Here is a 25151-nt window from a genome sequence, read left to right as displayed (position 1 = left end):
TGACATCTCTTTACTTTGGAGCCATCATTTTAAAGAGATGTCAGTTAAATATGACGTTCGGCACAGCTGCATCATATGGCCATTGTTTCGTTATAGCCTACCATGATATGATCTCAGTCAGATGAACATAGCAGTGGTCATGACAACGTAGTATATATTTACCTTTAAGTCAATTAACCATGTGGCAGAATGTGTCAAGAATGTACGGACCAAGCAACAACTGCTGGGGCTAAAAAATGACCGCATAGTGGAAGTGCCAAAACTAAGGCAGGACTTTAGTGTGAACCAACTGTGTCTTGAGTATTTTTAATGTGCATTAGTTTCTTTTACAACTTACTTCTCAAAGTTCAACTTCTTTTTGAGGACTTAAAGATATTTGAAGTGGCTTGGACAATTGTATCAGCTCATTGAAGGCAAGAAAACTGAAAACTGAAAAAAAAAAAAAAAAAAATCACAAGAATGTAAGAAGCCATCAGATTTTGTCACACTAGTCATTAAAGTATATATGAGCAATGGTAAATGAATGCTACTCTGACCTGTAAGTGCACTGCTGGGGCCACCCCAGTTCAGAAAGTCCACTGCTTAAAATATATGACAGGCAAAAACTGGTGCTAAAAAGACCCAAACCCTTGCTTTTGGTGACATAGTCATTTAATACAATGAAAATGACTCAGAATTTGGAATGTTTTGAAATATAATTTGGCGCTTTTGTTCAATAGTTAAGAGATTCAAATTTATCGATTCGCGGAGTTTACGGTTTTATTTTGAAATACTCGGCCGGAAGTGTTGTCGCAGATGGCGGAACACAGGCTTAAGTTGCTACGAATGAGTACAGGCTGTAAAGGAGTCGAGACTTACCGGTAACAACAAAGCCTCGCATTGGTTCACTGTGAAAGGTATTTATTGAATGTATTATGGACTCGGAAATGGTACGAATGTCCATAATATGTTACGTAACTGTGTACATGTTTTCTGCATGCAGCTAACGTTAGCCAACAAGGCAGGGAAAACACCCAAAATGGCTGGTACGCGTGTAACTACGCAGAGTGGCTCCTGTATTGCCCGGTTTACATTATGTCCGAACATATATAGAATGTACTGTATTATGATACGGGCCATTGTCCCAAAGTATTTCTATAGATTGTATGTGTGCGTTTTCCTGAGTATGAAAGGCAAACGTCAGACGGTGTCTGCGCTGTGCAGGCCTGCAGTCAGACGCCATGCAGGGGCTCGTGCAGCCCTCAGCGCTTATTTCATGAACTTATATCCGAACATTAGCACGGTAGGAAAACTGCCCGAGTAATGTCCGAATGCTTCTGCAAATATCTGCAAAATAAATACAGAGTGAAGGTAGGCTGGATTTACAGAGATGTCCCACAAGCGAAACATCAGCTTCCAAGCCTTCGCTTCTGAAATGCTCACTCGTTGTTACTTATGGTTTCTCTGTTCGTGCGGGAATGTTCGTTCACTTCTTGTGCACAAAGCTCTAGTGCTACATAGGGCGAAGGCTATCGAGTAACGTTACAGGCCACAAAATTCAATTCTAGCACAAGTATTAAAAGTATGTTGCCATTTTGAAAAAATAACCACAAGTAGCGCAGTTCATCAACAACAGGCATGTGACGAACAAAGGACATTGATAATGGACGCAGGACACCATCCAAACCTCAACAAGAAATGTTTTCAGAGCCATTTTTCTGGATTTGCCCATAATGGTAAATTGCACATTTTAAACATCTGCTGCTTTTACAAAACACACATATATTAAGCTTCAAATGAGAAGTCCAAATGTCAGTAAATTTACTTGATCAAACATATAATTTATATTGAATTCATATTGATCATACAGCTTAAGTCTGTGAAGAGTTTTTGTTCTCTTGTTAGTGATTTACACAAGCAAACATGGGAAGTTGTGTAGAAATATAAAACTAGAATCCAGAAGATGTTTTTTCTAGGGATGTAAGTTGTGGATCATTTTGCTTTGAAAAGTCTCACAGCTTTTAATCGATGACTGTTAGTTAGGTAGTTAGTTCTGTGTGAGCTGAAGTCTGCGCTCAGACCATAGTTGTTGCCAGTGACTTGTAGTAGTCTTATTACAATAAATTATCCTTATTTTAAGCTAACGTGAGGTTAAGTGATAGATAGCCTTGAATTTAAGCTTACTTATGTCAGTGAAAAAAAAAAAACATTTTATGTAACACTTGGTATGCAAAAGTTTGGGCACTCTTGGTCAAAATTTCTGGTTCTTCGAGTAGCTACGCAAGTAGTAGTCCATTGTGGATTTTGAGGAATGTTTAGGATTATTATCCTGTTGTAGAAGCCATCCTCTTTTCATCTTCAGCTTTTTTCTGACGATGATGATGATGATGATGATGATGTGACATGATGATATTTAATTGAATACATTCTCCCCTCTACCAGTGAAATGTTCATTGGGCCACTGGCTGCAACACAAGCCCAAAGCACTATCAATCCACCCCTGTTCTCCACAGCTGGAGATTTTTTCTTTTCATGAAATTCTGCTCCATTTTTCTCCAAACCTACATTTGCTCATCGAAGCCAGTACATTTTATTCATCAGTCCACAGAACTTTTTTCCAAAAAGCATTGGGCTTGTTCAGATGTTCCTTTGTAAACGTCTGATGCAGAATCATGTGGTGAGGATGCAGAAAAGGATTTCTTCTCACGGTTCTTCTATGAAGGTCATATTTGTGCAGGTGTCGCTGCGCAGAAGAACAGTGCACCACCACTCCCGAGGGTGCTAAATCTCTCTAAAAGTTTTTTGCATTGAAAAGGCAGGCTTGATTTTCCTTTCTAACAGTCCTACAAGCAGTTCTCTCAGATAGTTTTCTTAGTCTTTCAGAACTCAGTTTGACCTCCACTGTTCCTGTTAACTGCCATGTCTTAATTACATTATGAAGTGAGGGAGGGGCTGCCTGAAAATGCTTTGTTGTCCTATTATAGCCTTCTACTGCTTTGTGGGCATCAGTTATTTTAATATTCAGAGTGCTTGGCTGCTGCAAAGAGGAGCACATGCTGCTGATTGTTGAGATAAGGTGTCACAGTATTTATGAAGCTTTGAGATGTGTATCACCTAGCCTCTCTTAACAATGATTGTGCACTTTGTAAAAAGTTATGAGAGCTCAAATCTCTTGGGGTTGCCAAAATGCTTGTATGGTTCTCCTTTAAAATTGTTCCCTCCAAAATTGTACAAAACAAAAACAATACGCTTGTCATGCTTAAAATATTGAAGAGAATGTTCAGTCTCTGTATGCCTTTTGTTTGTCTGGACAGTTTGTCTTCCTCTCATGTAACTATTCCCATTAACAGAAATTTTGACCAGGAGTGCCCAAACTTTGTCATGCCACTGTATTATATATAAGGTACAAGTTTGCAAGGCTGTATCACACAGATGCAACTGCATTCATTTTCATTCATCACACATGCAACATTTGTTGCATTGTATGGTCCGCTTCTCAGATTTTATCTACCTCAATTTGTTGTGTTGACCATTGTGTAGTATGCATGTACTTCTGTGCTGATATACTACAAAAACATGTCACCCTTTGTGTGATATGTTGCGTCAGAAATCACATTTTTGAACTTTAAAACTTCCATGTGCTGACCTTCAGTCTAGCTCGTGACATACAGTTGCATGCAGTGCTCTAAAACTAACTGTCTGCAAATCCAGACCATTAATGCATGTCTCTGTTTTTAGAAAGTGCAGATGGATGCATTAGTTGTATTTATTCAACAAATTAAAATGCACTGTGAAAAGTCAGCACTGTTATATATAACAAGAACAAATGCAGAGGCTTGGATGTTGTTGCTTTGTCTGCCTTTTTTTCTGTGGAAAAATGCTTTTGTGTCGGGACTTTAACTGTGAATGGCTTTTTAACCTAGCTGGTCATTGTCAGACATTTCAGTGTGCCAGACATTTGTTTTTATATGCCAGATCTTTTTATAAACACAACCTTACCACTGGATAACATTACAAATCCTACATCATATCATCAACTTTTCTATCCTTATTTATTCGTATCGGAAATAGCATGTCAACCTGCATATTAGATTTTCTTCAGTTAAATGTTGTTAACTTTGACTTGGAATATTTGGACTAGTAACCTCATTAACCAATATCTATTCTCGTCATTTCTCTGGTTTGTGTAGTTTTGCCCAGCTTATAAGTTCACCTTTTTCCTAACAGTTGGTGTTTGGTCAAAGGTTGCTCAGCTCAGTCGATTAAAAGGAAACGTACCCTCAGAGTCTGCCGAACGTCACCAAATTGAATGTACACACTGATGTGTTTTGGTTGATTAATGACACATACAGCTCATATTTCCACTGGATTTTACGATCAATAGTGTATGACATAGAGCACACTGGCAGGGTAGACTAATAACCCTATCTCTGTTCAGTGGCACTCTCAATATCGCTAAAATATAATCTGTTTAAAGTCAGCTCGGTAGATCTTGTGAAAGGTAAAGCCCAAGCTTGGCTCAGGTTTAGGATATAGAAAATAAGAGTAGGAGAATACTGATTGCAAAAATAAATTAAATGTTTAGATCTCATGGACATTTATCACATCTGATGACAGTCTGTGACCACAAACAGGGCCACACATGTTTCAGGATGTTTAGTTAATGCTCACTTTTTTTGCTGGCTTATTGCAGAGAAAACTGCACTATATCTCACTTTTTGTGTGTTTATTCTGAATCGATTCTAGGACATGGGAAGTATAGTTTATGTTATTTGTAGACATTGCAATGCTGTCATGTTACCTTATATTCAGGAAAAACAGCACTATGTGTTTGTAGAATTGTAGAATTCTGCTGCAAACTTTTTGGCAAAGAGGCTTCTGCCAAGATTGGGCAAAGTCCAGTATGCTGTAATGATGAACGTGCATTGTAGGCTAGTAAGTATTCCTTTTCTGTCAGAACTAGTGTGTGTCTGTGTAGTGTCCCTACAGGTTAAATCCACAGTTGGTGTCGGGTTTTTTTTTTTTTTTTGCTTTTCATTGAATCAATGTTACTGCGTTATGTTGCTTTGCTTTCTTGTCCTGATGGCATGATGGGCACACTTGACCACAGGAAAGAGTTCTTGAGGCTGACCACATTTCTTAATGCTGCATTTCTTAATGCAAAATTTAAAGGAAAAACACAAACTAAATGAGGACTGTGGCAACTTGTTATATAAAAGAAAGTGCTTGGGGGAAAAAGGACTTCTTCTGAAATCTACTTTTGAAATTAATTAAAAAAAAAGCTTGTTCATCTGTAATAGTATATTTCTGCTTTCCACCTCACAGCCTCGCTGTGCACACAGACAGTATTTCGCACCTTGCTCCTACCCTGCAGCTGGAGCCCAGTGCAACACTCTCCGTCGCCAACAGCACCGGAGGGACCCATTTCATATTTGGACCTGTGGCTGGTGCCGCTGCAGTGACAGCTCTCCGATTGGCTCAGATTGAGACTCTAGCGCAGATTGCTCTCCAGCAGCTTGCCTCTTTAGTGACAGTAACTGTTGGCAACCAGTGTCGCAACAGGTTTGCAGCAGCGTTACCTCCTCATCTGGCCCTCCTGAGTCTTCTCAATAGACAGCAGGTGTCAGCTGTCGGGTTTAACGTGGGCACAGCAAACGGCAGAACTTACAGAAACACACAGCCGGCTCTTTCAACTGTCATGTACCACCACTCTCAACAACAGGGGTCACAGCCCTTCTCTAATGGGCCTAGGCCACCTCCTCATCAGCCATCTCCAAATCAACATCAGAATCGGCCTGCTTCTGATATGCTGTCGCAGGTGATGGGTTTCCAGTTTCCTCGTCCCACTCAGCTTCCTGATGAACTGGAGTCTGCCCTGGCCATCCGTGGTGCTAGGGACATGGACCATCGCCTCATTGACCACGTAAACCGACCAAACCAAAATCAGAACCAGAGTTCAAGTTCTAGGATCAGTCAACATGGAAGTTATGGCTCTAACTCAGTAACACTTGCTACTGATAATCATCCTGGTCACCAGCAAGGAGTAGACTGGTCAACCTACCAACCTCCAACTAAACTGTTTGCCAGTCCTCCACCTAGTGCTAGCCACCAGTCCCAACGAAACCAGGGGCCTCAGCAGCAGCCCCAGAGCAGCCATGCTGGAACAAACATCCCAAACTGGACTGCCCCTGGAAGTGACTCCTCGTCTCCCCAAGCCCGGCACTCCCATGGTGGTGGTGGTGGTGGTGGTGGTGATGGTCAGGGTTTGTACACACCAGAGAGTGCAGGAAGTATCTTGGCTAGCTTTGGACTTTCAAATGAGGACTTAGAAGTGCTGAGTCACTACCCTGATGATCAGCTAACCCCAGATACTTTACCATTTATACTTCGTGACATCCAAATCAACAAGTCGGGCAACCAGAAAACTTCCACGTCTTCGTTCTCACGCACCATCCATGATATGCCACTGCCTCCTTCAAGCTCTTCACCATTGGCACGTTCACGCTCCCCAGAAGTGCCTAGTCTCCTTACTGTTACACAGACAGCAGGTAAAGTCATTGACTATGGTCATGCCAGTCGGGCAAAGGATGAGAGTGATACCAGAGAGACTTTCAAAAGAGAGCAGCTCTCCAGCGAAAGGACAGTTAAAATGTACCCATCTGCCCCATCCTCATCAGCTTCAAAAGTGGATAAAGCTGAAAGGCGGCAGGTTCGTTTGGAACCCACTGAATCAAGCAAGCATGGAGACAGAGACTATCGCAGGACAAGTAGTGACCATCGCAAGAGCAGTCGGTCACCTGGGAGAGAATTTCCATCTTCATCCAAATCTCGTAATGTAGACAGAGACTACAGGCGTGAGGGACCCAAACCAAGGCCTTCATCTGAAACAAGGAGCGAGACTTCTTCAAGACGGTCTCTCTCTTCTTCGTCTGGCTCAAAACCACACAGCACCAGCAAGAAGTTACCTACCCCCACCATGATAAGTGATTTCTCAGCTGTGTCTCCAAAGGTGTATCCCCATACCTGCTCCTTGTGCCACATACAGTGTGATCAGGAAAAGGTGAGTGCCAACATGCCCTCGTGTCAATGTCTGTGAGGAATACCTTCACATGTTGAAAGTTAGTCTGCAGCCTTTCTTCGTCAGGTAGTGGTCAAGATGAGCGATTCAGATGTCATTCAACTAGTGTGTTCCATGGCAGCTAATTCCCATTCTTGAGGGGTGGAAGTACAAAAATTAATTGATGAAAAGGGAAGGGATGAAAATGCATATGAATTGAAAATGAATTTGAAATGAAAAATAGTGGTAAATTATCAAATGATTTGATGGATGATGATTTGATCAAAACAGTTCTTAAATGATGAAAATAGTCAGTTTCGTCATTTCCCCTCCTCACATTAATCATTCACAACTCAAAATTTCCGTTTATCATTCAAGGAAAGTGGCCTCAAGGGTTGGAGTTACAAGAAAAAACCTGAGTGATGAAAATTCATATGAATTAATGGAATACGAACTGTTGCACTGATAAACTGTGCTGTGTTAGTGTCAACTGTGTACCGTTCATCATTCATGACATACCCAACTGATACCGTTTACAGCAAGCAATTTTTGTTACTTCCACCCTAACAAAAAAAAACAAAAAACGAACACACTCCCTCAGTGAACTGCTCGACTCAAATACTTAATTTAACTTATGTGTGTCTTGTTCTCAGAGGAGTAATGATGTCATTGTTCCAGTAACGGTCCAGTGTCTAGAATTTAGTAGCATCTAGCTGTGAGGTTGCAGATTGCAACCAACTGAATTACCCTCACCTCAATCTCCTCAACGATGGCCACTAAAAATGCTCTAAAGCCAATGTTTGTTTGTCCATCCTGGACTACTCTAAAAAAAATTGTGGACAACATGGAAGAGGACCTGCTTCCTCTGTTCTACAGTAATGAAAACATAATTCTAAATATTATATTCAGGTTCTTCCAGTCAGTTGACCCTCCTAAATCCTGCACATTGGACCTTTAAGAATAACTAAGATGTGGCGTGTGGTTTATTGTCGGTTTCTTGGCCTATCTGCCATGCACTTATTACCACATCTCCACCTTTTTTTAGAGCTACAAAACATGTAGCTCTATGCTAACTGAGTAGTAAAGCTCCAGTGCTAAAAGATAGAACTTTGGAACTGCTTTGTCAGATGGTATCAGTAGTTTCTCAATCACATGTTTTATGTTCAAATCTATTAAACTTTTTCACATAGCCACAAGAAAGTGGTTAAGTATATACAGAGAAGTAAAAGGTCTTGCACTTATGTGCTCTTAAATGATGGCAGTTAAGCAAACCTTGATTCATGCATTACCAATATGTGTTGGGTTAAAATCCCAATTGCATCACAATTTTTTAAGCAATCTTGGTCCTTCAGCCATTTCATCAAATAAAAATGTTGTGTTCTTCCTGATATTCCATTGGTTCTTCCTAGCTTATGACTTGCCCCAACATATGGTATGATGATGAATACATCAAATTGGCAGTGAGATTGTGTTTCATATGACATTTTAAGGGCATAACATTTAACAATTAAAGACATCTGTTAAGGACAGTGAGATTGTTACCTAAGCTCCGTGTTTATAAATGTATTCATTCATAGAAATGATGTCTATGAGATACAATAATCAATGATTACCTGGCCTTTGTCAAACAGTAAATTTAAAAGGTTGGTAGCTAATGAGAGGAATTGCTTTGTTCTCAGATAAAATTCAATGGTCTGGTCTCTGATTCTGGAGTGGAGTTTCTCGTGTTCTCAAATGGGGTTGTGATTGACCACGTAGGAACAACTAAGTTTTAAAATGACTTGTACTCTACATGAGTGTCATAACAGTAATTGCTTATAGTGGAGTGTGATTGTACTGATTTCTCGGGTTTGCCAAGTTTGAACTTTTTGAATATCCAGACAAAACCATTTTAAGTCATTTCTGTCATCCTTTATTTTCTCATTAAAAGATTCATATTTATCTATATATAGTCTATATAAAGGTCTCCCCAAATTTACATAAATGTCATCAGGAAAACAAGTGGTGTAACCTGATAAATAATTTGTTCCCTTTATCATCTGTCATGTATGTCATGATGGAGAAGAATGTCAAGTGGGCTAAAACAAAATGGTTCGATCAGGCTTTTAAAAATTCCATATAACATAGGAAACAGATAGGTGGATGTGCAGATAATGATGTAATCAGTGGTTCATCCTCTTCAGGCCTTGGAACATGAACTGTGTATCTTCTGTCCAAAGCTGTGTCGAGCTTGTTTGATGATATGATAAACAAATACAGCATTAAATTGTTTTCATGTGAATTTAAAAGATCAACATATCTTCCCCATTTATGTCTTTAAATCAGCAATTGCAATAGGAGTTAACCTGAATCCAGAAAACAACTTGATTCTTGCTTTTATTGTTATGTGTATATTGTCTGCATCTCTTCAAAAGCATTGTTTGCCTTTGCTTGCTATAGTAGGCAGTCAGGCCTAGTAAGTATGAACAACATATCTAATCTATTTATCTTACGTAACCTCATCAATCTGTCTAATCATGTAATTGTACACGTCTGTCTGCAGGCATAACTGATGAACAGTGTTTTGTTGAGATGCATTATGGGGCAGATAAAATAGACATAACGATAAAAGCGAAAAACAAGTTGCCTCCTGGTTTTGGTTTAACTTCTTCAAATCAGCAGTAGGGAAGGTGAAAGCAGGAAAAATGTGGATTTCCATTTTCTAATTTGCACAAACACAGGACAGCAAAAATAATGCATTGTATATTGGACGGATGGGACACGGCCCTAACATGTCTTAGTAAGTTAACTGAACAGCGTTTGCAACAAGAAAAAACAATTAGTTGTTTTATTTTGTTTTTTTTTTGTTTTGGTGCTCGTGGGCAAGGTTGATAGTCACACTGAAGGTAGTGGAAGGTGGGATGGATACAGAACGGTTTATTGATCTGATATTCAAGAACCAGAATAAGCTTTGTATTTCTGTTAGCAGCTGACACAATTTGAGATGGGATCAAAGAAGTGGATGTTGACATTCAGTACAAAGTTTTCATACTGTGTTTTAAAATAAATGACACCAAGGAACAAACATCCACTGTACTTCAGTCATTCACGGTAGATAAATTAGACACGTGCTTAGAATTTGCTCATTTTTCTTATCTTCATACATGAAAAGTGAATCTAGCTTAATTGAGGATTGTTTTGGATTGTGACATCGTCCTTTGCTATTTGTCGTTTTTCTTCAGGACTGGGTTGACCATGTTAACACCGTCAACCACACTGCTGCCTGCAGAGACCTGCGCAACAAGTGAGAACATTTTTAATGTGCTGATGAAACCATGTATCTCCAGTATATCTTCAGTATAATGTCATACTGTGGTTACGTAGATAAGCATTTTATTTAACAGTTGAACATGAGGCAAAAACATTCAAATTATATAAAGCTATTTTTGATAACAATGAAACATGGTCCAGAGATACTTCTGCCTTAAAGTACTTATGCCTGATCTGTGCCTAATTACTAATCCAGGAGATGGAAAATGAAGGTTCCATAGAAGTGTTCCAGGCTACACGCATCGTAGTTCAGTTTGCCTTTTCACTCTGCTTTACTCCGCCATATCTCGAGAAACAAGTTTGTGGGTCTTGGACATGTTAGATGCTGAACTCTCTTCATGCTCATTTACTTTGGGCAAACATAGCTTACTATCTTACTATTGGCTTCTCTGTGGGATTGGCGTGAACAATGACATTCAACCATAAAATTGATGTGCAGGCAGTAGAACCAGAAAAGAAGCCGGTAAAGGGTCAATCTGGATACATCTGCAGAGTGAGGACTTAATTCTGAGCAGGCCTTGTACGACAAACAGCCATTTCACATTACACCAATATTTTCTAACATATTGCTAAATGTAGATTTTGAAAAGCACTGCTTTGTATTGATGCATAAAATTGTTTTTTGTAATTCTTTCTAAATACATGGTTGATTGACTCGGTTATTTGAGTGCCCGCCCACATGAGCTGACAAGACACTAGACAGCAGCAACACCCAGGGTGGCCACAACATGAGACATTTTAATTACAAGTTTAGGAGTCTGAAGTTATTGAATAACATGTTAACAGGTGTGTGTGTGTGTGTGTGTGTGTGTCTCTCTCTCTCTCTCTCTCTCTCTCTCTCTCTCTCTCTCTCTCTCTCTCTCTCTCTCTCTCTCTCTCTCTCTCTCTCTGAAGGTACAGTGACTGGAAACCTAATCTACCAAGGTCAGTTGGACTCTTACGTTTCCAATAATCTGTTTTTAGCGGTGACCAGCAGCCAGTGGGAGTCACTGCTGTGTTGGCGGGTGCTACACATTGAAAATAACTTAACAGTACATATACAGCCAATCTGACACAGGTCTTATCAAATTCTTGGTTATCCATTGGAAAATAGCTAGGTTTATTGTTTGAGATATCCAGCAGTTAACTTGCATCAGTGTGCTTGTGTTGTGTTGTTGTTGTTGCTGTGTTCACTGGTATGTCTGTTAATGAATGTCTTTGATCCAGTCGGAGTGGACGATATGGCAGCCGGGCTCTGTGGAATCCCAAGGATCTCTCTCCATCCCATTCCATGTCTAGATCCCTCTCCTCTTCTCCTACCTCAAGTCCCCCTCACAGTAAACACAGGGTGGGGCCCCATTCCCACAGGCTGCACAGGAGACCTTACTCACCCCACCATCACCCTCGCCACCAATACTACACAGGTAAAGCACATGCTAGAGGGTAGGCGCTGCATGCATTAAGTGAGGAAATGTAGAACTTCATAGAGGAATGCCAATGATGTTAATAACCTGACAAGAATAATTTAAATTTGAACATTTTTCAATGTTCACCCCCAAAGCTGATTTGCAAAAGTGGTATTGAACTATTCATTGGATGTTGGCATTTCTAGATATTTGTTTTCTCTTTGAAATCATTGTGTTTCTTTACATCAATAATATTGTTTCTTAATGCACACTGTGACAAGTAAATCGCAGAATAGTACATACAAATGAGCGAGCAGTTCATTAAACACTACAAAATACTTCATGCTGGGCATGAATAGTGATTGAGGAGGTTGTTCAACCTTCTTGCCTCAATAGATGTGTACGAGCACCTTTCTCCACAGCACTACAAAAAAATATCTGAAATATAAGAAATGACAGATTTGAATGTAAGCTTACTGTAGGGTAAGTGTGCACCATGCTTTATTATGTAGGATATGAGATTATTGTCTTAGACTTGCTATTAGCGGATTTTGACCAATAAATGACTCTGGCATCCGTAGAACATAATATTAACCCATTACAAAGTGGACAACAAAGAGGACAACATGTCTGCCGCAAATACTTCAGAAACAGGAGATCTTAAAAATCTACATTTACCAGCAGAATCAAATTGTTGTATGGATATTCAATTTTCATTTCATGAGAGTGCATTTGTTATTCCAGAAACTCTCTTTGCAGGGGTGGTATGAAGGCAATAAAGTATGTACATGTATAGATATGAGTTTACTATTACAATTCTTCCTCAGCATTGAGGAGCAGCCATGTGTGGTCTATAGCTTTTTTCTGGCAACACTTGTCGACTTCTTCGCAGAATGTTTTTTTATACACCCGCTGACATTTCCGAGAACAGTTCAGTGAACAGTGTGTTGAGCATGAAGGCCTCTGTCCATCTGCAGAGGCGTGCACCTCGGTGTCTTGCATAAGGCTGTCTGGGTGCCCCAGTCAGCATGTATGTTCACATAGTGTTACATTAGTATCTTGTTTATTATCAGGTTTTTGCAGAATGCATTTACATGTTTGCACATGTAAACAATATATCCCGGTTTCATAAACCTAAAATATGCCTTCATCCCTGATTGGAAAAATCAAATATACTCACAGGGTCTGTCAGAAATTTCCTTAAAGCACACATAATGGTTTTAAATGATCCAACAGTTGGTCTTATTTTTTATGTGTAATTGACCAAATGTAATTATTATCTTTGGAAATATTTCTTCATCCCATTTGTTGTTGCTCTTGTCCTCCTCTTTCTGATTCATGGTCTGTCAGCAGGGGGTTCTTTTCGCTTTGGTGCGAAGCATCCACATGATGATTCAATCAAGTACTCCTCTGACACCAACCGACATTCATCCTCCTTCAAGGCGGGTCACAGCCCCAGACATGGCCCATTACATCCATCCACCAAACCTGTCAAGAGCATGACGAAACCTGGAACCAAGGCAGCTAAGATGGCAAGTGCCAAGGGCGCTGACACAATGGGTGCCTTTTCTTTTTAGCTGTGTAAAGTTTGACGATTGTTTTGGATCAAACTTTGCCATGATTTCACAACTAATTGTGTAAATTAGAATGAAGAGAGTGAAGGGTAGACCACACTGATGTTTTGGAGTGTGAGAATTCTGAACTTTTTCTTTAGTCCTGAGACAGAACTACACTGTGTGTATGGAAACAACAGTAAACTTTACATGTTCTATCAAAGCAAGCACTTTTATTTATTATAAGAAGGCTGCACGATATGTTGTTTCAGAATTGACATTGCAGTGTGCTTATGTGCAGTAGTCACATCACAGGATGCACAACGTCAAGTATGGCAAGTTAAGTCAAATGTTTGTCGGTCTGATGCTGTTTAAAAGTTAAAAAACGACTGTCACAGAGCTGCTTCATGCCCTAATGTAACAACTGCTTAACACACACAAAACTCACAGGTTGTAGATCTGTCTGTACACACAATTCCATTTGTAAAATTTATTAAGATACATGTGTTGTTTTTCCAAAATACCTCTCCTGATTTCTGAAGGGGTGACAGAGGGCTGAACCAAGTGTCGGAGAGATGGGCAGTGTGTTTGGGAAGATAGACTTCTAAAGTACCCAAATATACATCTGTACATGAATAACACAGTATCGTGCAGTCCTAATTCCAAACATGAATATTGATGAGTTCTCTGCTCTCTGAGTGTAGCCAGTTACAACCTATTATCGTAATATTTAACGTAAGAGCAGCTGAATGTTTGATTAGTGCACTAGATGCTAGCTGGTAAACCAATTTTAGGGTTTTGCCAATTATTAATAGCATTAGTATTTGTTATTTATGTTCATGAAGTTTATGGTTGTCAGAGGCTGATTTCTCATGCAGTCCTGGAATAAAAACTCACAGATTAGTACTTGATCAAAGTAGTAAAGTCTGGCATTAGTTTTCCTCTGATTGACTGAAAGTGGATATCTCCTAAAATGTGCTGTTGTTTTCTAGTCTGCCAAGCCTCCACCAGCCAAGAAGAAGAAGAAGACAGTGGCTCTAGCCTCCCAGGACTCTTCTGTCGCAGATCGTCTGGTTTATCTGACGGGCATCCCAAAGGATGCGTCAGAGCAAGATGTTACAGACTTGGTCGGCTCCTTTGGCAAGATCAACAACGTGATCCTTATGCCGTGCTCCGAGGAAGAGAGCGAGAAGGGCGAAGGACAAAAGGTGCTATTCAAGTGCAGCATACTGGCTGCTGATGCATTGTGCAAAAAATAAAATTCCTTTTTAGATTTTTCACAGGTTTGATGTTTGTTCAATAACATTTTATAAGATGATACCAGATAAAATATATATAGTGCCCTTTTTAAGGCAGGTTTGATAAGAAGAGAAGTACAAAACCTTCAGGCAGGCATGATGGAGTCCAGACACCCCGCACAACCCATAAACAGACAGAAACACCCAACCTGAAGCGGTTCAAATGTTTTGTCCATTCATTCATTATTTGAAGCCTATATATTGATCTTATCTCTCAGTAGTACAATAACAATTACAAGCCACATCTGTTTTGATATATATACATATTTTTTTTTTTATTTCACTGTTGCTTTTTGCTGATCCAGTGAATTTTATAGACAAAGTGACATAACATGTTTCAATGATATTCAGTTTGGCCATTGCTTTCAAAGGTTTTATTGTAGCAAAATAAGCCAAATCTGTATTTTCAAAAGAAATGTGGCTTACAAGAAAGACATGTAAACAGTTGATAAAGATGTTGGTCTCTCCACCTGTCACTTGTAAATCCTAAAGTGGATCTCTTAAGATATGAAAATGTCCTGTGTTGCGTAGGCTGTCTGCATATGCTGTGTTGCAGAATGCCAATAGTTTCTGTCTGTCCCCCAGCATCACTTTGTCACCTTCCTTTGTTGCAGGCATCTGTGTGCATGGTTAAGGCTGAACACGCTCAGGCTCTGGCTAACTCCACAAGTCTCTCCATCAGAGACCAGCAAATAACGGCCTCAATAGCAAAGGTACTCTGTGGAAAATATATGCATGTGGCATTGTGCATATCCTTCAAACCCCATGATACATACAAGACGTGAAGCTCATACAAAAATTGAATGGCTGTGTAGAGTGTATAAAGCAGCTGATAGTAGGTGTAAGAACTGATAATCTGTTTGAAAGACAAAATGATGCTCTTTTTAAAAACCACATATATGTAATCTCTCTCAAAATATTATTATTATTTTCTTTTTTTAGAAACCTGAGTCAGGGCAGTCTTCTGATGCTAATAACAGGTTTGTCATCATCATCTGAATCATTTTAAGCTGTATGCTGCACACTCATTGCCAATTTCAGACCTGCTCTGTCTGCACTCCGCTATTTATAATTCTGTGTTCACAGCAAACCTGCTGCGGGACAGGACAAAGGTGCTTCTGGGGAAAACTTTGGTATGTTATCAAAAAGCTGTTAAGAAATAAGTCAGTGTTTGCATATCCACACCTATCATTGCCAAGAAATACTGCCAGTTCTGTAGCTAAGGCACATGCACACAGCTTTATGCCGTAAGGCTTTTACCAGCTTAAGGTTGTGGTGTTGAAAATACATAAACTGTAGCTCTGTTTTGACCTTGGCCCCTATCTCCCCCTCCTCCAACTCAACCCCGCAGGAGGTGAAGCTGAGCAGAAGGCTTCTGATGAGGTGCGTAATACATACACAGACCTTGTAAAATGTACTGTAATAATTAACTTTGTGTAATTTAGAATGTTGTAAAGAGGCTGGTGAGTGTGGTCAGCCTCATCCTGAAGCCCATGAAGTGGATATATTCTGCTTTATTGTGTCAAATTTGCAGTTCAGTTAAGTCTGTTAAAAATTGGGCTTTATCGCTAGTAATCAAATTTCAGGAGTCAGGCATTTTCCTTACACCCCAATCCAATTCCCTCCCACAGAAGGGCATGGTGTTGATCACAGGACTTCCTGAGAGTGGCTGGTCAGAGAGCGACATCATCACGCTGCTCCAGCCCTTTGGAACTCCCTGTGACATAATCCTGGCAACACAAATTGGAAAGGTTGGTACACACAGTCTCAACTGATGCTTTTACTCTTTCTAGGCAGAAAGACTTGGGACACAACCGAACGCCAGTAATAGAAGTAGCAGAAGCAAGTCCTGTGTATTTAGACATTATTGCAAGATAGTTGTTTTTCACCTGTTCACTAGGACCGTCACAATGAATTATCATAAATAAAAACAAAATAAAATGATAATTCAATGTTGATGCAATTTTCCAAGGAGATTATATTATTAAAACTTTGCAAAATCTGTTTTTATATCTTAGTAATATCCCACTTTATAGTATGGTAAATACAGTCAATTTTCATGTCACTTATTTGTGTTGTTATAGTTACACTTACTTGTTCTCTAGAAAAAGAGCTTAATCTTGTCTGCTTCACCAAAAAATGTAAAGTGTCATAAATTCACATGAAATTTTGACAAAATAGATAATAATGCCACAAATGAAAGGAAGCTGCCGACATGGTAACAGCTGTATTTTCAGTTCATGGGAAGCAGCATGAGTGCAAATGACTGTGCTGACATCACGTAAGTGTCTGTTCCATTGCTAATTAAATCTGAGACCGAGCATAGGTAACCTGTTTTCCAAACTGCTCAGCCTCATTGAAAGATCAGTCATCACCACAGGCCAAAGTGCATAAGCCTGTAACCACACCTACACATTGATATAACGAGAGAGAGAAGTGGGGTGGGGGGTGGTAATGGCTAAGTGCAGAATTTTCACACATTCAGAAAACACTGAACCATGAAGGTTATGTGCTGTTACACCCCTCTCCTCAATGAGTATGTTCATACAGAATGTTTCTCTTTCAGGACAGTTAATATCTGAACATGACCTTTTTGGTGGTTGATGTGCCCACAACACAATATAAATAAAAAACACTTGTTTGTTTGTTAGGTACTTGTGTCAGTTCCAGACATGGACATGGCTCAAGAGATAGTCAAAGTCAACACCTTTATGCCAATGAAGATGAATGACTCTGAGCTCAAGATGACGCATCTCAAACAGTGCATCGGCCTCGGCACACCGGTAGGGCTCTCATCACTTACCCAATTTTTTTTTGATATTCTTCAAATGAGACATTGCAGTTACTATTTGTACAGAAATTAAATATTTTGTTTCCTTTTTTGTGTTGTATAATGAACTTTAAGCAATAACTGATAATTAATACTAAAAAAATCTTTACCCAGGTGGCGCTCTACAATCTTCTGATGGGATCAGTGGACCCATTAGTGAGTATTTTTACCAACATAGGTATTTGCCAAGTGTATTTTATTTAGTAAGGACAGTGCACATTAAAGAGGCCATATTATGCTCATTTTCAGGTACATATTTTTATATTAGGGATCTACTAGAATGCATGCTTCAAAAAACATGTTTCATACTGTCCATTTCAGCAGCACTGCTATTCTCTGAAACACTCTTGTTTTAGCTCCGGTTCTCCTCAAGTCCCTCCTCTCAAAAGCCCAGTCTGTTATGATTGATCGGCTCACATAGGCCTGAGCAGACATCGCTCTCGCTGTTTTTTTAGCTTAGCTGAATTCCTACAGTCACATGTAGCTACATTGTTACTGTCAGGGCCACAAGAAGCCTCATTAGCTAAGTATCAAACCTAGTACTCTCATTATTTAGTTGGCTTTCTTTGGTGGAAAGGTGTAGCATGGGCCAAGGAATAACTCATTACATTTTTGAGTGGATCCAAATCATGGGGTGGATACACAGATTATTTTTCACTTTCATTAACACTGCAAGATAGAGCATGTTGCCCTGGCATAATAAATGCAGTACATCTTAAAATTCAGTAGATGGTAGTAAAGTTTAGTAGTGATGAAACATTGGCAGTTGTAGAAATACAATGACTCTAGATCACGATCTAGACGAGATTCATGGGCACCAGTAACCCTCTGAGGTCCTCTACAGATGTAGTCGCTCACCACCGTACAGAAAGCAGTTATTATGGAGGACTTTGGGACAGATTATAGAATACTGAACAAATGGCTTTGACGGAAGTCTGCTCTGCCTGACTGCTGTTCTAGTTTATCTAGTAAATTTGTCTAACGTGTACAGTCTGTGTATCTGGAACTAATTAATGATTAATTATTGCATTGCTGCACTGGTAATTCATGAGTAGTTATGTAGCGGCAAATAAGTGACAGAACGTTCCATTGCATCCTGCAGGAAACTGCTGTCCCAGTAGGCTGGAGCAGCCTGTTGGTGATCAGTAATGTTCCCAGCACTCCGTCTGGCTCCTCTGAGGTACAGAAGTTGGTGCGACGCTTTGGCACCGTCATCAAGACCCTAGAGCTCAACAGTATGGTGAGGGCTGTTTGTCTGTGCAACTGCAACCATGCTAATCCACCATGTCCTGAATATCCCTGCCCCCAGTTGGTTAAATCCTGGGTTGAAAATCCGTATCCATCTAAATCTGACATGTCTCAACTTGTTATTATCAGGCAAAGAAATCTCACAAGTTGTTATGTTACATGTTATATGTTATGTCTCTTCCTGCTCAGGTCATTTGTGAAATGGCGACTGCAGCCATGGCCCTGTCTGTTTACAAACGCTTCCAGGCGTTCCCATGTATCATCCAGAACAACCCTCTGTTCTTCTCCCGTAAGCCGGACCCCAAAGCCAACATGCAGACCAAAATCATCACCGCATACCTTGAATCAGCTGAGGTCTGTATCTTAAAATACTTGATTAGCAATGGTTGTCAAGAGTTTTGGGGCATCCATTTAGACATATTTTAATCTTCTACTGGCATAAATTTGTGCTGCTTTAAGTTGTATCAATCACCTGAATGCTGGTGCCTGATGTTACACTCTTCATCTCTGTTTGCAGGATACACCTGCAAATGGCAACGGCAGCCACACAGTAGCTGCTGCAGATAAAGAGGAGACTGCACATAAAGCGGAGTCTGAATCTCCATTGGAGCGTGTAGAAAAACAAGGTGATGAGAATGATGAGAAACTGGAGAGCACCGAGGAGACAGTTGGTGAAAACGAGGCTTTGGGAGACAGCAGGAGCAAAGACGATGAGATCAAAGGAGATGACCTTACTAATGCTGTTTCTGAATCTGTGGCTGCACCAGACGCCAAAGCAGAAGCCGACTTCGAGACAGACACAGGGGAAATATCAGCTGTTGAAAATATCACAGAGACAGCAGAAGAGAACCAAGACGCCAATGTACCCAAAGCAGGAAATGACAAGACTCCTGCTGGTGAAGAGACAGAGCCATCGAGCTCTGATGACAAAGCAGCTTCTCAGGAGATGGCCATGCCAGAGCTCCCGAAGGTAAAATATTCCAAAAAGGCCAATCTTTTTCCGTTTTTGGAGCAAGACTGTTCTCCTGTGTAGCTAAGGTCAGGAACCTCCAGCATATTAATTAACACTTGTGAGTTTTTCTTTTTGATCCCTGTTTCACCAGGTTACTCAAGAGATGGTTAACGCACTGCTTGTGGAGTGCCGAACAAGAACCGCCTCCAATCCCAACAACGTAGAAGCTCCCACCAACGGAGAACAGGGGCAAACACGAATGGAGACAGACCAGGGTGAAGAAGCAGCAAAGGAGACAGAACAGCCAGCCGTGAACCACACAGAGGAGGAGATGAAGAAGCAGGAGAGGGAGCAAAGGGAGAGGGAGGCAAGAAAGGAGAAGGAGGCGAGGGAGAGAGAGAGGAAGGAGAAGGAGAGGAGGGCCTGGGAGAAGGAGAGGGCCAGGAAGGAGAAGGAGAGGGATGAAAGAGCCAGGAGAGAGAGAGAGAAGAGAGAGGAGGAAAGAAGGGAGTGGGAGAGGAGGGAAAGAGCCAGGAGAGAGAGGAAGAGAGCGTATGGTGAAGGTTCATCTGGGCTGAGGTCGTCTGGCAGGTTGGAGGGTTACAGGCAGAGCTCCTGGAGGGATGAACACAATGACTACAACTACAAAGCTGAGACCAAAATGGTGAGAAGATGCTTTCAGGTCAAATAGTTGAACTTGGCGAATTATATCTCTCCTCTGTTTTTATCGATGGCTTTTTTTTGTCCTGCCATACAATCAGGTGCAGGAGGAGGAGGAGGAGGAGGAGTTTGATGAATTCCCATTCAACATGAGTGACTTTGTGACAGTGGATGAAGTGGGAGATGTGACTGACCTTCCTCGGTCTCCATCTCCCACCATGCCCATAGAAACCACAGAGGGGATGGAAGACACCCCCACACCTGTCCAAAAGGATGCTCCAGAGGTACATGGTAGCTTCAATGTTGTATAGCACATAAAAGACTTTGTATGGTTACTGGGGTGACTGAGACTTTAATTTCCACAACGTAATGTCATTTCTGCTTCAAGGATACACCCATGGAGGTTACCACAGAAACAAGAATGTCAGACACCACAGCAACCCTGCCGAAGCCTGACGAGCAAGGATCAGAGTCTGAACCTGTGACTGTGCCGACAGCCGAGGCCTCAGATGGTTTGGTGTCATCAGATATGACACCTGGTCTGATCCTCACTGAGGCAGCCTCTCCTGCACAGGCTTCACAGCCTGACTCTTCCTCCAGCCAAACACATGTGACAGCAGGCCAGGCAGATACACCTGAGACAGGTACAACCTCACACTGAGTTCATTATGAACTGAAGGAAACGGCATCCTTTTAACTAATTTTCTTTCACTTTAGTAAATGGAAGTTTGAAATTGTGCAGTTCTTTTTGCCTGAAATCTGTGTTTTGTTTTGTTTTTTTAGAAAGCACACTGGCAGCCAATCTGGATGTCAGCACAGAGAGCGAACCCACTCCCACAGCTGCTCCTACAGCTTCAGCTGCCCCAGCTGAATCCTCTGTGACTGCAGAGAGTGAGAAAGAGGAGAAAGAGGACAATGCTGTCCATCACAGTCAGGATAAGGAGGAGGAGAAGGTGGTGGCATCAGACAAAACAGAAGAACATGAGAAGATGCAGGAAAAAGAGGAGAAAGACACGGGAGTTCCTGCTGTGGAGACAGGTACAAGTTATTCACTTCTGTTTGAATTAGAACCTTGGGTGGCAGCAGTGCCTTTGTGGTTAGAGAATCGGGCTTGTGACCAGAAGTTCCTTATTTATTTCTGTATTGGCAGTATGTTCTGCTGTTAGATGCAATGTCCTAATTTACTTCACCTTGAAAGTGCTTGGAATGATGGACCCTTATCCTTGTGTTCCACAGTTGCTGGAATGGTGGCAGATGTTTAACAATGACAATACTAAGACTTAAAGAGCTCTCGCTCTCTCTCTCACAGGAAAGAACAAGAGGTCTGAAGACCAAACAAACACTGAAGAGGAGAGTGTGAAGAAGAAATTAAAGACAGAAGCCCCCGTGCGCACAGACTACCCCCTCCGTGCTTTTGACCCCAGCACCCCAGTTGGTAAGACACCTGTCTGTGTTTTTTCATCTTTTGTGGCTTTGTGTTTGTGTTCATCCATGTTTTTGACACATATTTCCACACAGTCCGATAATTCATAATGCTTGACAGCAGCTCTAGTTCATGTTCAAGTGTGTGTGTGTGTCCATAGGTATGGAGTTCTTGGTCCCAAAGACAGGTTTCTTCTGTAAGGTGTGTAATAGGTTCTTCAGTGGAACCAAAGAGGCAGAGATCAACCACTGCAAAACCCTTAAACACTACGATAACCTACAGGTAGGCAACACGCGCACACACACACACGCACACACACGCACACACACACACACACACACACACACACACACACAACTGGTAAAGGTGGTTGTATTGGTTACTATCTAGCACTTAAAAGTGATGCAGGTGAAATAATGTAATCTGTAAATCATGTTATATACAGTTTTAGGCCTAAATAAGGGCATTACACATTAAACACCTAGAAAGATCAGAAACAATAGTGTAGTATTCATCAGCTGTCAGCTCCGTATTTATTTAATTATAAAATGAAAAGCTTCTCAGAAACTTTGAATATTGGCTACATTTTACATTTTATTGTTTGTCCAAGGATCACAAAAGATAAAATCAGCAAATATGAAGTAAAGACATTTACTCAATGTTTATATCCTATGATATTAGATTTATTTATATGATTAAAATATGTCACATGGAAATGTAAGGTGGAGAGAGTTCTGAGCTGACTCACAAGTTTAAGCATTAGCATTAGCTTACATTAGCTAGCTACACTTAGAAACATCTGCGTGCAAGAGTCATTATTGTAGTTGACAAAATCCACAGTCATCAGCTAGAAACAAGAAGCTTTCTTTTGTTTACTTCTGTGATGAACTGAAGAGCTAGTGTTTCAAAAATGACTGAGTTTTGATGGTAAATCTGCACTGTTACCACTGTGAACTCCATATGTGCAGCACGAGAATGGAAAGCTTTAGGGCCATAGCAACAGTAACTAATGTGGGTGGGACTTCGTGAAGGGTCATTTGGAAATTTGGGGAATGTTTTATGTCATGGCTTATTCAGTAGGATTCAACAGTGAAATTCCCTTTATATCTTCTTAACTATTGTGACTTCTCGTGTCAACACCTCTGAACACTTGTTTGGTCACAGAGGCTCCTGAATGTTCCAGTCTGATCCAGTTTCCTTGTTCATTCTCTTCTAGAAATACTTGCAGACCACGAAGATGGTGAATGTGACTGCCAAACCTGACTCCAGCTGAGCTGTGGCTGTGGAACTCTTGAACTCGCCTCCCTCCTTTCATATTGTCTCTTCATTTCACACTAAGGGTCCAGTTTCTGGCATTGGTTGAGATTCCTGTCGTCCTGTCTCAGTTTCAGCGTGTGGTCTTGATTTTTTGTTTACTGTTCAGAGAAATTAGTGGAACTGTAAATGGTGGAAGATGGCTGGTAGTGAGAATTGTTGACTGTCAATAAAATGTTTTCACTAACTTGTCTGTTATCCTTCACTCACAGTTTGAAAGTGACCTTTCTCCATCTGCAGTGGAATAGGTTTAACAGAATGAGGAGAGCTGAAGTTGTGTGTAAGTGGATTTACTGAAGAGCAGCTGCCTCAGAGAGATTCCAGCCTTTGTGACATCTGATGGCCTGTAATGTTCTTCCATTTGGAACAAAGAAAGTGGCTTATCAATCCTTCTGTAAAACATGTTCAGGTTGTCAGATGGTTGTCCACAGTGTGTGTGTGTGTGTGTGGGGGGGGGGGGGTTCCTATAGATGGTGATGTCCTCCAGGCTTCTCCACACTGGCACAGGGTTGTTGGCTGAAAACCTGTTTTCCAGCTTTTCAGTGTAGCATCTCTTTTAGTATTTTGATCTATTTTATCAGTGTGTTTCTGGCCTGACAGCTGTAAACCAGAATTTGTTGTTTTATGTGCAGAGTAAGGTTTAGTAGGCACATACAAGTCCTCAACCAGCTGATAGAAGTTCTCATAGTATCAGTGAGTTCATCCAGGTCTGTGGCTGCAACTTCAAACACTGCAGTCAGTGAAAGCAGGCCTGTAATTCCAGTTTTGCCTCATTGGACCATCTCTTCACAGTCTTGACAACAGGCTTTGCTGCCTGTCAGGAGAAGATGAAATAGACTGTGATCAGAGTCTAAAGCTGCATGGGTTACAGAGCAATAGGTATCCTCGACAGCAATTATGACACTTAATGCCACTGTATGTACTTGGGCACTTGTTGCTCAGGTTTGTTCTGTTTAAGTCCCCAAGAACACTGGACAGGGGATCTGGATGATTGCGCTCTATGGATATCTGGTTAGCCAGGTGCTGTAACAGGCCTGAGGTGGGATGTAAACACCGAGCAGAATGGAAAAGCAAAACCGCCGAAGTGAGTTAAACATTTTACAGTCACTGACAGCTGCCTCCACGGGAGGACTAAGCACTGAGCACTGTGACAGCTGCACAACAAACATTAGAGCTCAGAGGAGTTGGAAGCCCAGTCGATGTAACGTAAGGTTTGATATGTGCTCTCCAAGCCACATTTTGGTGAGTGCGGCACATCTGGCAAAGTCCGTGTTTGCTCTGTTGAGAAGCAGCAGTTCATCCATTTTATTGGTCAGAGTGTGGACATTCAACATATGTCTCAATGGGAGAGGAGTACGAAAGATAAGAATCAGCAGCCAGACTGCACTACAACAGGCCACCCTGTACCTCGAGGGTTACACCTGAGGAAAAACACAGGCGTCCCTGAGCATATTCATTAGTCCCACATTGTAATAAAAGATAACATAATATGCAAGTAGTTTTCATAGTAAAATTTAAATTGAGTCATGATTTGTTCAGCGCTGGAGCCTATCCCAGCTGTCAATGGGCAAGAGGTTGGGTACACCCTTGAATCAATTGATTGCAGGGCAACATATACAAACAAACAACATTCACGCTCACACCTAAGGACAAAGAGTCACCAATTAACCTAATGAGCATGTCTTTGGTCTGTGGGAGGAAGCCGGAGTGCCCGGAGAGAACCCACGCATGCACGGGGTGCATGCAAACTTCACACAGACGTGTGATCGAACCGGCGACCTTCTTGGCACGCGCACTACCTGCTACCCCACTGTGCCGCTCTGTGGAAATAGTAAAAATTCATAATGGGCCTTTCCACTACAGAAACACAATGCAAAAAAAAAAGGACACAAATTGATTCATAGATGCATCATGATTCTCTCTTGAAAGATTATTGATGGAAGGAGTCAATCAGAAATTTAAAACCTAATTCTCAGTTTGATGATACCCTGTAACAACCTTATAAGACCAGGCTGTACATTCCTTTGGCTCAACCAACTGAATGATGAAATGTAACAGATGAAAAACAAACATGCCACTGTGAAGAGGGATCCTCACTGCTCACCTATGACTGGCATAACTGCACCTCTGGTGGCACTGTACT

General features: G+C 41.0%; 1 protein-coding gene across 2 annotated transcripts; it reads left to right on the top strand.

Moving 5' to 3' along the window:
* Positions 1 to 785: 785 nt before the first annotated feature.
* LOC139340722 (zinc finger protein 638-like) lies at positions 786 to 23195 on the top strand. 2 transcript variants are annotated; one of them, XM_070976662.1, is made up of 24 exons: positions 786 to 896; positions 5305 to 7039; positions 10258 to 10319; positions 11240 to 11269; positions 11552 to 11748; positions 13084 to 13262; positions 14276 to 14491; positions 15196 to 15294; positions 15524 to 15561; positions 15668 to 15714; positions 15933 to 15964; positions 16213 to 16332; positions 17233 to 17364; positions 17526 to 17567; positions 18514 to 18651; positions 18849 to 19013; positions 19177 to 19629; positions 19763 to 20275; positions 20373 to 20555; positions 20660 to 20915; positions 21055 to 21309; positions 21581 to 21706; positions 21855 to 21976; positions 22911 to 23195. In XM_070976662.1, the coding sequence occupies exons 2-24, from the start codon at positions 5678 to 5680 to the stop codon at positions 22965 to 22967; spliced, it is 4824 nt and encodes a 1607-aa protein (XP_070832763.1). In that variant the 5' UTR covers positions 786 to 896; positions 5305 to 5677; the 3' UTR covers positions 22968 to 23195. The 2 variants fall into 2 exon arrangements, with proteins under 2 accessions (XP_070832763.1, XP_070832754.1); XM_070976653.1 differs by having other exon boundaries at positions 13081 to 13262.
* The last annotated feature ends 1956 nt before the right edge of the window (positions 23196 to 25151 follow it).

This window comes from Chaetodon trifascialis, chromosome 2, assembly GCF_039877785.1.
Source record: "Chaetodon trifascialis isolate fChaTrf1 chromosome 2, fChaTrf1.hap1, whole genome shotgun sequence".
NCBI lineage: Eukaryota > Metazoa > Chordata > Actinopteri > Chaetodontiformes > Chaetodontidae > Chaetodon > Chaetodon trifascialis.
This window is presented reverse-complemented; position numbering and strand designations above follow the sequence as displayed.